At 39.0% G+C, this 15,000-nt stretch overlaps 1 protein-coding gene across 1 annotated transcript in view; it reads left to right on the top strand.

Annotated features, from left to right (window-relative positions):
- The window catches only part of LOC306756259 (CUB and sushi domain-containing protein 3-like), a gene marked incomplete at both ends in the record, with an annotated part of 262,816 nt that overhangs the window by 228,718 nt on the left and 19,098 nt on the right, over nt 1-15,000 (top strand). The window contains 5 exons of the mRNA XM_079240980.1: nt 104-286; nt 4,751-4,924; nt 9,588-9,761; nt 10,294-10,367; nt 12,059-12,170. Of these exons, the coding sequence (XP_079097106.1) occupies nt 104-286; nt 4,751-4,924; nt 9,588-9,761; nt 10,294-10,367; nt 12,059-12,170 (717 nt within the window). The remainder of the gene's footprint in view (nt 1-103; nt 287-4,750; nt 4,925-9,587; nt 9,762-10,293; nt 10,368-12,058; nt 12,171-15,000) is intronic.

Raw genomic sequence — 15,000 nt, 5'->3', positions numbered from 1 at the left:
CATGTTTCTATTTACTATGTAATTCTTCTTTACAATGAAAGAAATCAAATAAAAAAAAATCTGCTTTCTGATGTCGTTTTATGCCTCTGACTTCCTTTTCCAGTGATCACCTGTAGCGATCCTGGTATTCCAGCGAATGGTCTACGATTCGGCGATGACATCACTGTGGGACAGAACGTAACATTCATGTGTCAACCTGGGTTCATGATGATAGGAGGAGACAATGCCGTCACAAGGATTTGTACCAACAATGGAACCTGGAGTGGAACAATGCCACTATGCCAAGGTTAGTACAAAATTCACATTTTACTCTGCATCACACTTGCGCTGCAGTAGAGTCAACCTTGATAACCATCAGACTCTGCTGTAACAACCTTGGTGCACCAGCACAGACAGTGTCACATACAATATGAGAGCATGCTTACTCCTTGAGATCTAATGAGATTAGCAAAGAAGGTGAAAGAGGACTTCCTGTGTGGTCAGATGGTGTCAAGGTGTTCACTTCAAGCCAGTGACACTGACACATTAGTTTGGACGTCTGCAAGATAGAAAACTTAACCCGTCTCATCATTCATACATGTATAGACAGCAAGTTTACTTAAAGAGGTCCTCCTTCTTTCTCTAATCTTTTGCACCATTTAGCTAGTTAGAAACGCTAGCTAGTGGACTAAGTTGTGCACCTATTAGAGCTACATCAGTATATGATTTATAGATTAGCATGACTGCTATTGTGTCGTATGGAAGATTAACATTGTGCACACACACCAGGGAAGGGAAGAGCCTACAAGGCAAATGGCTGCTCATTGTTGCTAAGAAACTGTTCCCTGGCTGCTGTGTCAGTTACAGTGAATCAAGCTGTTATTGTGTTTGCCTCTTGAGAAACGACAAAAGACAAATTAAATTTGAGGAAGAAGAACGGCAGAGTTTTGAGAGACTGACATACATGCATACAAACGAAACCACCTGTTGGAGAACTATACACAAGCCAAAGCCAGAAGGGCTACAAGATGAGTGAAATCTAACGCAAATAATCTTTTGGAGTGGGACCGAGCCTCGTAGGAATACACAATCCCCTTTTATCTTCTCTTGTCTTCTGATACATCGCATGAAGAGTTTTTGAGCCACTACAACTTGTTGACTTGCGCAACCCTGTATTGAAGTTGACAACATCGACACACTGATTTTTAAAAATTCCTTTGGTTTTCATCGTTGACACGATCCGTTATATTGTTGGTTGAGTTGATGGCTGCCCAGCTGTTTCCCACTTCTATTTAACTGTAGAGAGGCATCACTTGTAGGTACATACGTGTAACCACAGGTAATTAAAACAACCTAAATCCCCCTGACCTCCATGCTCAGGTCTCTCATGGCTTCTGCACTGTTTCGTACTCTTTCCTTCTCACGCTATTCTTTACAGGGGTGTTGTGAAGAGCAGAGAGCCTTGGGTATTTGCACATGCCAACACGCATTCATGCAACTGAAAGTTTTTCGCAGTTGCGGGTTTGTCTTTCTTATCCCTTCATATGCACAGGATCCCACGAATTCTCTTGCACTTATGTTTTCTCCCACCAGTGGAACTACGGCTCGAGTGCTGTCAGCTCATGTTGACCCGTATGCATTAATAACTGACCCACAGGGTCCCTCCTGCCTCTTTTCACACTCCTACTTCTCCTGAAGTGCTTACTTCTCTCACAGGGTAGATGAATAAAAGAAAGGCAAGAGAGAGGAGTTTGATTGCTAAGTGGGCGCTGAACATTAATTTATCCTTTTCTCAGTGTCGATGGTGTATAATGACAGAATACAGATGTCCTGAGCTTTTTTTTCTCCTTGTCACGACTTTCTTCCTCTATTTTGGTTTCTTTCGGAGTCTATCTAGGACAAGCAATAGAAAACCACACTGTAAAACATGTTTTTTTTTTTTAAAAGACTACACAGCAATGTGTGCTGGGTAATAAAACGACTGAGAAAATATTTATTTTATTTTCTTCCATCTGAATTTGAAAACGGCGCAGATGCCAGAAAGATTGTTTGCCTTTTTATTTTGCATGATTGGGTTTAAGTTGAAGGTGCGGCAGTTCAGGGCGACTTGAAACAGGGCATCTGTCATCTTGTCACAGATTTGGATGATGTGCCACAGAGATATGAGCTGAGGGGAGGGGTAAGGAGATGAAGAGGGAGGTAAGATTAAAGGAAGGCAAGGCAGAAAGAGACAAATAGGGACTTGAAGAGACAAAGAGCTTTTACATGCGCCAACTCCGAGCATAATTTTGCACATAATGTGTGAATGTCAGTTCTAGCCACAGCGTTCCTGTGTGATGCACACACATTTACGCTGCAGATGACGCATCCTAAGCCTCACCCAGCAAGGATTCAGTCTGAATCCCAGGTTTGGCATGTTCAGCTAAGAGGCACTAATGCTGCTTAGAACTACTTAGGAAAATGGGGCCACTCTCCGCTTCGCATTCAGTTCTGCCTGCCAACCGTGCCTGAAGTTTGTTCTTTTTTGTTGTTTTTTTTATTTTTTTTACCTCATGTATTCAAGTAATTTTTGCTTATGGGATTAGAAGGCCTACTCTTTTAATCAGTGTAAACTGCCTACTTTGCACACGTGTGCTTGCACTTTTTCTCCTTTCTAAATTCACCCCCCATCCGTTCCTCTTACCTGAAACACTACAAGATAACTTGCAAACATTTTCCAACCAACTTTCTGCTGCACAGCCTCCACCCAGTTGGGTATTTTTGTGGCATAAAAGTGAAGTACCTGCTTTGCTTAAACCTGACAGCAGCTGTATGACTAACTCCAAATTGTAATTCATTAACTTTCAAGAGAAACTGTTAGACTTCTTTTTTTTTTTGTCCTCAAGGACTTGAGAAAACAGATTACAATAACAGACAAGATAACGCAAAACAGATTTCTGCATCAGTGTGGTTTAGCTTTTAACTTGCATTCATCTTGTCCTAAATATGTTTCCAAACCCAGAACACCTCTGTGCATCCATACAGTACGCTGCTGCAAAATGTCCATGTGGAAATTGCTTTGGATTCACTGCCAACCAAGAACAAAAGATGGTTCCTCCTTGGAGAAATGTGGGAATATCCCTCTGTGGCCTGTTCCACATTTATTGTAGCTCATTGTGCTGAAAAACAAACAAACAAACTTAGGAATGTGGCAGAGAAGTTGTCCGTCATGCGCCCGTTTTATTTTCACAGTCATTATGATAACACAGAGATTACTCTTATCTGAAACTTAACTATGAGGAAAAGTAAAACTTACTTTACCAGTCTGAGATCTTGACAAAACACTTGTACCTAAGTGACACCGTCATAATAAGAGACTGACACTTTTTTAAGAGAATGACAGCTGGCGTGTTGGCTCACATCTGCTAAAGTAAACTAACAGAATTTTTAAACTGAATGTTTAAAAACTATCACCAGAAAGACTGAAGAACCGATTGAAGCTTGACTTCAATTTGTTGATGTTTTTTTTCAAGCATTTCACCATAAACAAGTATGGCTGAATGACTTGAGGAAATGATGGATGTTGAAGATCGACTTTAATTTATTCACATCCCTAAAACCCAATCCCATCCGATTCCCCATGGATCCCAAGTACATCAGAACAAACCTTGAGCTTTATTATGCATTTATTTATTACATTTGTTGAGCAGAATGTTTATGACGTACACAGACAGAGATATTCTTCTGCATCCTCCCGACAGCAGGAAAATCCCTCTCAGTCAGAACACTGACAGTTTCTCTGGGCCAAAGACCTCATTTTAATTCCTAATCCATGCTGTGCAGATGGGTAACATTGTCTCCTTCGTCTTTATTCCCAGTATCAGTAGACTGGCTCTAAAATTTGATTTCATGTTGTGGGATCACGACTTTTTTTACAAGATATCTTGTTTTAGATTGTTTTCATTTAATGTGAGTTTAAAAGTAGGCTGAACAGGGAAAATCCATCCTGCAAGATACAAGAATTTATTCATGTTTAGAGCATTTGCAAATATTCAGTTTCTTTATTAGTATTTAAACAAAAAAAGCAGCATAAATTGCTTAACCCTTGAAGCTTTTGTTATAGCTTATTGTTATTTTTGTTTTTTGTTTTTTTACAGTAAAATGAACAATTCTTTCCTAAGATTTTTCTGTGAGCTTTGTTACTGACTGCTGCGAAGGACAAAGTCAAGATCATTCTCTTTATTTTATTTTATTTCATTTTATTTTACATAAAAACTGTAGGATGAATTTAAACGGTTAAGTTGTCAGTAGGGAGCAATGTGCAATCTGCATAAACCATAAAAAATGTGGATTTCCCCTTTAACTCCAGCAGATATGTTAGCTGACTGTAGGTAGCATTCATCTTTTGTGCTGTGATCTATTCATGGTAATAGGGATCATATTTGTAAAGCGTTTTACTCTTAAATAACTGCTTTCACATTACATACCACAATCATCCAGTCACACACACACATTCATACAATGGTTACATACCAAGTGCTATTTAATGTTAAATGCATTGTGAGATACAATATCTTGCCCAAGGACACTTCAGCATGTGTGGAAGCCAGGATTTGATCCACAGCAGGTGTTTCCTGAGCAACAGCTGCCTCGATCAACTGCTTCTTTCAGCTGCTGTTATGTAGAAATTTGTTTTATTCTTGCATTTAGGTGTTTTTATTCAGATCGGTCTTGTCATTCCTGTATTTACAATAACTCCATTCTGATTAGTGCACCTTCACTATCTCTGCAGTGGTGACATGTCCAACCCCCCCTTCCATCCCCAACGGCCTACTGGAGGGCTCGGTACTGGAATGGAGTGCCAGCGTGAGCTACCGCTGTCTACCCGGCTACGAGCTGTCCTTCCCTGCTGTGGTTACCTGCACAGGAAACGGGACATGGAGTGGAGACCTACCTCAGTGTTTGCGTGAGTCACCACGTCCTACCTTAATCCTATAAATTAGATATATTATTATATATTATAATTATAATTCTTTCAAGACTACAATAGCCTTAGTGAGTTTTTCTCCCTCCCAGTGAGCCAAACTGAATTTTTTCTCTTGATGTTCCTTCGTTTTTTTTAACATTATCAAGCATTCAACATGCTGGACTGGCCCTGATCCTGCTGCTTTCCCTCTTTATCTATGGATCATGAATTCATATTACATCAGTGGGAAATAAAGATGAAATATTGTCTCTCGCCTCAAACATTTGACTGTGAAATGACCAGGTTTCCTTCTGCATGAAACTGTAAAAACATGCAGTCGTGAGTGATAAGATAATCTACTCTGTCCAAGCCATAATATAGTTCATTTTTCTTTAGGGAAGTGGTGGTATAAAAAGTAATATCTCACAGATCCCTTGACATAAATGTGCTGTAACTGCATGCTGTTTTGCATTTATTTGTCATCTTACCGTATATCTTTAGACAGGTATATCAAGTCAATGAAATTAATGAAATTCCTGAATATGAAATGGAATTTAACATCAGAGCCACAGCGGAAAACCTCCATTATGATACAAATAGGATACAACAGTCAGAGATGCAGACTGGAGATTATCAGTTTAGCCACTTGTTAAAACATGACAACCAATTTTTAGAGACAATCGATCACGCTGAGCTTTTTCTTTCTTTCTTTCCTTTGGCGTTCTATGTGTTCATCTCACCTCCAAAAGCTTAAAAAAAAAAAAAGGGGGGTTTTTTTGTAATTGAGTAGGAAAAAATGTTAGGTCAGAGATGGTCCCCACCAGTTTATGATGAATAAAAATGAATATTTTGTCATTAACAAGGGAAATGAGACCTCGAATTTACATGTTGCCCTCTAGCCTCCAAGTCAAAGCGTCCGTGATGACGGTGATGATCAGGGTCGACCCACAAATGAATTGTCTTTTGCTCTTTACAACCTTAAAACCTTCTCAGAATTATCTTTGTAAGCTTACTGATAACCTCGACGACGCATGATTGCTCAAACTGAGTCACTCACTGTCTTCTGAATCACTCTTGCATGATAACTGTCAGACAGAAATGAAATATTTAGGAGGGTAAAGTACTTACATATGTTTTTCTCTCTAAATGTTTGTCAGTACTAAGTACAATATAACAAGCCGGTTTAAACGACAACACTCCAAGTACTAAAAGATGTGGGATTTCTTTGGTACGTGAAGCATCACACCTTAAACTGGATATTCTAAACAAGTTCTTTTTCTTCTTGCTGGTCAAGTTTACCACAAAGCTGTTGCATAAGGAGTTTGCTATGAGTTATAGGGTTTCATCAGCTATCTTCATTAATAGTGCATATGATAACTACAACAAACCTAAAAGTCTCAGACTGTGACAGAAAGCGATGCATGTTGGTGTGTTCAGTCATGCGAACACATCCCAGTGAGGGTACTTCGGCATCTGAGATGCAGATGACGAGGCTGCTTGTGCTTGTTACCGTGCTGTTAGAAACAGAGCACCTTGTGCAGCTGTTTGTTCCCGTAAATGCCCACATTGCAGTTGTTTCCTGTAATTCTGATTAGCAGCCTGCTGTGCTTTATAGTAGTCTGTGAAAACAGATATGATTTGTGCTTGAGGAAAGCTGAATGTCTGAGTCTCTGTTTACCCTGAAGTGCCCTGCTGTCTACGCTCTGTTCCTGTGTTGCTATGATGGCCCAAAACCTGCCTAATGGACCTAAAATGGATATGGTCCCATTTGGTGAATGTAGCTTGTATACACACTGTCCATGGTAATTTTTAAAGCAGTGACATCCCTTAACACACTACCGCCTTTTTTTTTTTTTTTTTCTACATCAGCACCCTCAGAACAACCTTCCTGCAGCAAATAACCTTCACTTTCCCAGATAATGTTTCGCATGTCTAAGCATGAAACAGCTTTTGACCCAGTTCTAAAATTTAATTGCTCCATTTCCTGTGACTTAGATACAGGTTCCAATGACTGTGCAAAACTGACAAAACCTAAGAGCAGCATGCTATAAATATCATTGTGATCAATAAGCAACTTTCTGTAGAGAAGTTGGCTCTCCCCCGTCTGCATACTTAAAGTGGCAGCAAGACTGTGATGAATCACTTCAGGTTTGCGGAGGGGAATGGAAACAGCGAACAAAGGAGAGAAAAATGCTGATCAGATTTGATGTAAAAAAGGCTATTATCTATGCATTAAAGTGTCAGCATAACACTATCTAAACCAGTCTTAGGTGGTAGTTATTATGAATAATGAAGCCATTGTTATGAAGTAACTCTTTAGTACTCATAGAATACTACAGGCTAATACTGTAGGTGGTCTTTGGCTTCATGAATGCAAACATTCATGATATAGCTGTGGATGCATGTAGGGCAAAAATAGTTTTTATTTATATCCATTCTTCTGATTCAATCTAGAATAATCATTATAATACAGCAAATTAAGGACATTGTGTTGTAAACTTGAGATGTTCCATATTTAATGTCAAAATTACGAAGCCTAACAGGATGAATATGCATATTCCATTTGGCTATACAGCAGACATTTGCTGCTAATTAAACTTGATGTGTTTGTTAAATTTAGCTTAGTCCAGAACGACTCTAAAGCCTTGCAGTTTATAGCACAATTAGTGAAACTGCACTGCTATATATTTCAGAAATTAGAATTGCGATTTAACTACAACTCAGCACTTTTTGTTTAAATAGAAATCAGCAAAACTGTTGGAGATGCAAAAAGTCTGCAAAAGCTTCCTTAAAATCTATCATTTTTGTAAGCATTTGCAGCCTAACAGGATTAAGATGCATGTTCGTGCTCCCTGTAACTGCACACAGGAAATGCCTAAATTCAATGCTTGTTTCACGTGTCTGCAGGGATAAGTCTGTGATCCCAACTTTGAATCTGGTCTCTGCATACTGATGACTTCTAAGCATTGATAATTCATCAAGGAAGGAGAGAGGCTGTAAGAAAGAGGAGAAAAAAAAAGTTTGACTTGTCTCCCTCTCACTCCTCCTACACACAGACATACACATTCACACAGTGGCACATTAAATATGCTGAGCTTGGTTTGGCCTGGGGCCATTTCTCTTATATATCCATAAAACAGTACATTATTTCCCTCCGGCTTCAAGCTTATGACTGATGTGCTTGTCACCTGTTTGGCCTGTATTGTCAACCCTCCAAGAAATACCATCTGAATACTAAGTCTTACAGTGCCATTTGAAAAGTGACAAGAAACGTTTTCAGATCTGACCATACATTTGCATTTTTATTTGTTGTCATATCAAACGTGGTGATATTCGGGAGCTTAGAGCACACAATGCACCCTCAAAGGATACCAGCAGTATAGACAAACATATTTTCCTGGAGAAGATATGGCTCTGAAAACAAGGATTTGTTTCCTAGATAGCGCTATTTGCGGTAATGGCTTTACTCAGCCATTCCTGCATGGGCTGGATTCTAATCTCCTCTTTTACTACGTATCTATTGTGCCAGGGACTGGTTGTGGGAAGACCCCTGTTAGTTCATGACTTGTAGGAGGAGAATAAGCAAGAACTTATCTCTGTCAGCAGACCTCCACGCAGCAGCACATGTCAGGTCTGGAGAAGCAGCTGCCTCATTATTGGCTTGATCCCACAGCACTCTGGCTGCGTGACTGAATGTTGTGACTCTCATCCTCGCATTTACTCTCACACACACTGAGCATTTCTGAGCCTCCGACAGCTAACAAGTAGCTTCAACTCATCAGTCATAGTAGATTGATGGATGGATATAGTAAGGGATGAATTTGGAGACTGGAAGATGCTTCACTTCCATCACCATCAAACCCATTCTGCCTAAGTTATTCCCGCCAGTTTGATTAGATTTCTATAGGAAATAAATTGAAGGAGGGACAATGACAATCCATCAGGCTTAATCCACTGAGACTGCGTTGGACCCATTAAAAAAAAATAAAAATTAATGTAATCCAAGAGGTTAGAGAACAGCAGCAGTCGATGCTTCCAGCAGAGTTAACCTCGAGGCAGAAAAATTAATATTTCACTTGCTAATTATTTTGATCTAAAATTGAGAGCCATGACCTCCCTCACCCCCTCTTTGTTGCAAAGATGAATATTCTTGTACCTGCTGTAACCACTCACCAGCAAGGTTGACTGTTGGATACAAAAAAAAATGATTAGATGGAACAATTCATCCTGAGACATCCTGAGATGTCGATGCATCTGCCCACATGCAATGATAAAGGTTGAGCCCTTTACTACAAGAGTAATGTCAATGCAATTTGAATAAATCACTCTTTGAAGACTGTCCAGATTATATAGAAAGGCAATCACTGTTATGGATAAATAAATGGAATAATTTAAAATCCTATCAAGAAGAACGAAGCTCACTGGAGCAATGGAAACCATTGTAGGCACTTGCATGGGCACTGCAAACGCCCACACAGCTTATTGTATACTGAATTAAACAGTCTGCATTCAGTCGACTATCTGCTGCTTCCTTATGTGTAACATAGTTAAAACAAAGGTTGTAATATAAATAAAATTAGTGCAGATTGTTTATAGTTACACAAAACTTTTATATTTCTTGGCTCTTAATGTGTCCCAATGTCACTTACCTGTGCTTCTGCAGCAAAGTTCTGTGGAGATCCAGGTGTGCCTCCAAAAGGACAGAGAGAAGGGCACAGTTTCATCTTTAAGTCAGAGGTGACATTTGGCTGCAGTGCCCCCAATGTGCTGGTGGGATCAGCAACACGCAGGTGCCAGGAGGACGGCACCTGGAGCGGATCTCAACCTCGGTGTATAGGTATCATGTAGTCTCTGCCTGCTGATTCAGCTCATCTAAAACAATCACCACCCATAATTATTCTTCCTAACTTTTTGTTTCCAAGAGCAATCGTTTTGGGGTTTTTTTTTTTTTTTTTTTAAACATATTTCACCAGAAAAATACGATTATTGACATGTAATGCCTTGTGCAAGAAATTCCCAGTCAAGAAACCCATGGGAGCTTAATCAGCCATACAAACAAAACTTTATACACAAAACCAGTGGATCCATTTACATATCTGTATATTGTAACTATATATCTTGTATATTATACATCTTCTAAATTGAGAATATATGGAGATGATTTTTTGAGCTAAACAGTTTCGTGATGAAAATGCTAGACAGGCTAAAATGTTTCTGTTTGTGTTAGAAATGCTACTTCAGCTGTAGTCCACCGGTACATGGCTCTCCAGAGACAAATTGTCCTTTCATCATCATAAATTTGCCTTCTCTCATATTGTCAGTGTTGCTCCTGTGCAGTTCCTCATTGCCTCAATGATTTCTTGTTTCAGAGCCAACGAGAACCACGTGTGAAAATCCGGGGACACCTGAGAATGGCTTCATGAATTACACAACAGGTTTTAAGGTATGATAAATAAAAGACACTTTTTTTCTGTAAAGACGTCGTCACCCTGAGATGAACTAATGCAAAAGTTGTTCCAACAAAGACAGAAACATCACTTTCACTTAGTCAGAGGTGATCTAAACTGTATTTGGAGGTAAATAGCCAAAACACTTCCATTTGAGCACCAGCCATCTTAAAGCTGCAGTGTTTGCGGTTCAACGCCCCGATATTACATATATCAAGGTACAGACGCTGAACTCAAAGCAGGTGATCATCCTGACCGGCCGTTCTGCCAGAAGTAGGGAGTGTGTGAATGGGAAAAGCTTTGTAAAACAGAAGAAGGATAAACCTGAGCTCTGTGGTTAACATGGTAGTAACTATGGAAGTCTCAGCTTTATGGGATTCCAACAGATTTCACTTATCTTAACAGATACTACAGGTACATGCTAACCGAGATGCAATGATGCGTACTCAGGCAGCTGAACATTATAGTTGAGTTTTTCCCTGAAATGCAGGGGATGGATAAGTATGAAAGCTTGTTGCTCTGCTGTGCTTTCTGAGATTGTTTCAAATGGGCATTTTCCAATAGATTTCAAGGTAAAAATCAACATTTCTTCCTTCGGAGGATGTTATGTGGGTGTAAGGATGTTGCAGTGAAGTGCGTACATATCCTTCCCCTAGTGATTACACAAAAGAAAACTGGCTTGGTTTTTCTCTATTCCCCCCAAACATCTGTGAAAAAAGGTTGCATGTCCAGATCAATAGATGAAAGGTGTGCGTAAGCCGAGCAATGTAAAGCTGCATCACAGTCAAACAAATCATTACCATAACCACTCATGTATTCTCAGCAGCTGCCCTGAGAGCTTGCTTTTATTTTTTTCCTCCCTGTTTCTTTCACAGTGTCACAAATTAAGAGCAAGCAATTTCCTCTCAGCATTCAGCAGAATTACTTACGTGAAATATGTCCTGATGAAAGTAGAGGAAACTTATTTCATTAGTGTTGTGATGGTGTGTAGTCTCATATTTTCCCCACATCTTGGAACAGTTTTACAAACCTCTTAAAAACCTCAAACGATTTTAGTCTTTAAGCCTTTAACTTTCACAATAACAAAAAGGACAGAGAAATATGTTTCCGTGTTTTTCCGTTTGTAATAAACAGAAAAATAAACAGAATAAATATTTTTTTAGCAAATGGTTGAGATGTTAAAGAGAAGTTAATAAAAATTTAACAGCAGAGAAATGGTTGAAATTTGAAACAGTAGCATTATAACAAAGACTTATTTTGGGTTTTACTTACCCAAACTATTTGGCAGAGATGGCTCAGGCAGGTTTATTTCCACATTTTTTTAAAGAAATTCATCGCAGTGACTGCAAATTTACCTCCTGCCAAATGGTCGACCGGGACCTTAAAGGGTTAATGGAGCTGACTGGAGTCGCAGCGGAAAAATAAGAAGCAATTAGTTTTGGACTCAATGGTAAACAGTCGAGGTCTGTATTTTTACCAGGATGCGATTCCCTTCATTGGTAAAAATCTGTTGTTTCCACACACTACAGATAATCATTTTAAAAAGGGGAAAAAGAACTTTTTCTTTTTTTTTTCTAATATGAGGTATTTTTCAAACCTCTTTAGATTCGATGCAATGAGCCTATTGGCGTTTGCATCAGTGTGTATTGACTTCTTCCACTTTTTTGTGCTGTTTGTTTGTGGCCAGGTGGACAGCAGAATATACTTTCAGTGCCAACAAGGACACCTACTGCAGGGCTCCACTACAAGGCTGTGTTTACCGGATCTCACCTGGACTGGCATTCAGCCTTCCTGCATCTGTAAGTGCTTTCTCTTTATGCTCTCTCTCTCTCTTTCGCTCCTCACATCGCTCTTTCTGTCTTTGTTTTTCACAAAACCCTTCGGGCTTTTTGTCACTCTTTATCCACATCGCTGCCAGCTCAGATCTCTTTATACTTGTCCTGAATGTCACATTTCTCAACCTCACTCTACCTCCATCATTTGCTCAAGTCCCCCATAACCCCTGACCTCCGAGTAGATAGCTTCTTGTACCTCAATCAACCTGTCATCACTCTGAGTGAATGGTTGACCGTGATTACTATCTTTCTGTTTGAGCTACCTGAACTGTCAACTACCATCAAACCAGCGCTGTGCAGTTTATCCCACTTGAAGTTTGTCTTGAAGTTGTGGTGTATTTCAGTAGAATCCCTTTAGTTTTACAGAATATTACCATCTTCAACCTCACCCCCTCCCTGAGCAGTGTGTAGAGACAACAAGATTCAGAAAAAATGTTTTAATCTAGATTTTGTAGCAATTGAATGTAATTCATACCTACATTCCCTTCCAGATTTGCTCTGCAGCTCTGCTTCATGCATGTTTTTGTGAGTGTTGTAATGGGAGAAGGGAAATTAAGAGGGGTTGTGAATCCAAGAACATGATCTAGCTCTCTTTTTATTGTGCATAAACTCAGCCAATAGTTTATTAGTTAGACCTGAATGGAGCTAATGCAGTCTAGTGTAATAGAGGTATACTGAATCTTCCTTGAATGAGAGTCAACATGTACAAGAGGTGTTAAAGAGGCATGTTGGTTCTACTTTATGGTGACTGCAGAAGCTGCAGTTTGTGATGCTGGTGATCTTATTTACGGGTACACTAAAAAGGTGCTGAGAAAGTTTTGTATTCCTACCTTAAAACAGTAAGAAAAATCTGTGTGACTGAGTTCATATAAATGCATTTTACTCCAAGCCAAGTTGAGCAGAGAAATCTTGAGGGAAAGGACTTACAAGGTGGCGCGGTTAGGCTAAATAAAACTTGGGAGTTTTGGCACTGGACAAATATGTAAAAGAAGTAATGGCAAGCGATGATGAATCAACAAAAGAGACTTCAAGTTCTAAACAAAAGAGAAAAAAATATGATGAATATCTGCTCCTGTTTGACCAGATAATGGTCGAGTAATAGTAATAATCAATGATGGGCAATGAAGAGACCACAGTGTATAAGCATGGAAAAATAAAAAAAAATGGAGAAAATCCAGGTCCAGGCACTCAAAGTGGATTAAATAAAAAGCCTTTATTAAAAATGGGCAAGTATCATAAAAATACACTAACGTGTATTGGCTTTCCGCAGGGTGTGTCACATTTTCTCCATTTTTTGGATTTAGTCCTTTCTCCATGCTTATGCAAACCCTTCCATGAGCACCAGTGGTTTTAAGGCTACCTGCAGCACACCCGCCATCTTCGTTTTCAGACCACAATGTATCTATCAAAATATTATCTAATATCATAAAGTATGAGGCCAAACTTGGAGACCACTTGGAGACTTTTCATCCTGAATACAAAGAAGAACCTGTTGATTACTTTAGAAATAAACCACCCAACTATTATATATAGCAGAGTTGTTTGACTGAAGCAGCATCCGTCTCATTGAAAATCTGGCTCACTTGAAGTAGTTTCCAGATATTTCTTGTTTAAAACGTTTCAAACTATACCAGAAGAATGGATAATAATCTTGACACTGACACTGTTTTAGCTATAGCTAACTGCAATGCAGCCAGCAACATACTAAGAAATGTTCGTCTATCCATTATCCTAACCGCTTAGTCCAATGACAGGTCGCGGGGAAGCTAGAGCCTATCTCAGTTGTCTTTGGGTGAAAGGGAGGGTACGCCCTGGACAGTTAGCAAGTCCATGGCAGGGCACTAAGAAATGTGTGATTGGTTTATCATATTCATGTGACAGAAAGGGGGGGGTTGACATTACTGTTGTCGATAAAAAGGGGGCACTGCAGGAAAAGTCTATGAACCACTGGCCTATGTAACTGAAAGGGTATAGGTGGAAGCAAAAGCTCATATAAACTAACCACATAACCTTAAAAACTGGATCACATTTGCTTTTTTTTTTTAAATCTAAAACTACAAAAAATATAGGACAATCCAAAAATAATAGTAAAGGCATAACTTCATTTTCTGTATTATATTACAATTTACTTTCATAATTTAATTTCTTATTTCATCTAGCAATACACACATGAAATATGTTTTATTTTATCATCAAAAGATATTTACACATTTGCTGCAGAGTCACCACCTGATCAGGATTTCAGAAAGAAGTTTAGCAATTGCTTCCAGTGGCTGTGTCCTTCTTTCTGTGACAGAGACTAACATGAAATATAGCAATGCAGCACCTTCCCACACAGCTGTGCCAAAGTGTGATCAGCTTTCTGTTCAGGATTTTCAAGAAGTCTAAAAACACAAAAGCCGTGATCCCACTTACAACAGGACATTATGAAAAGGCCTGCTGATTCATTACTAGCTAGCTAACTTCTCTCCCCCTCTTCACAGAAACACATATTTCCTTGATGCCATAAATAGCAGAAGCAAGGATGTTCATGGAAATTGTAAAGAAACATTAAAGAAATGTTAAACTGGATTAATCATCTCATGCATAAACTGTTTACCTCATTAGTTTTCACATAAAATATTTTACTTCTAGAGACATTTACAGTAAAGCTTTTCCACATTTTTATTCTTATTTGTCTTTGTAATCTATTTACTTTGATCTGTTAAAAATATATTTTATCAATATTCTTTAAAAGAATATAGCCATATTTTCTTGTTCTGTTTACCACTAAGGCAAACATTTTTATAACTAT

This window comes from Telmatherina bonti (assembly GCF_933228915.1).
Source record: "Telmatherina bonti genome assembly, chromosome: 5".
NCBI classification, from domain to species: domain Eukaryota; kingdom Metazoa; phylum Chordata; class Actinopteri; order Atheriniformes; family Telmatherinidae; genus Telmatherina; species Telmatherina bonti.
Note: the sequence above shows the minus strand (reverse complement) of the source record. Positions and strands in the feature narration are given on the sequence as shown.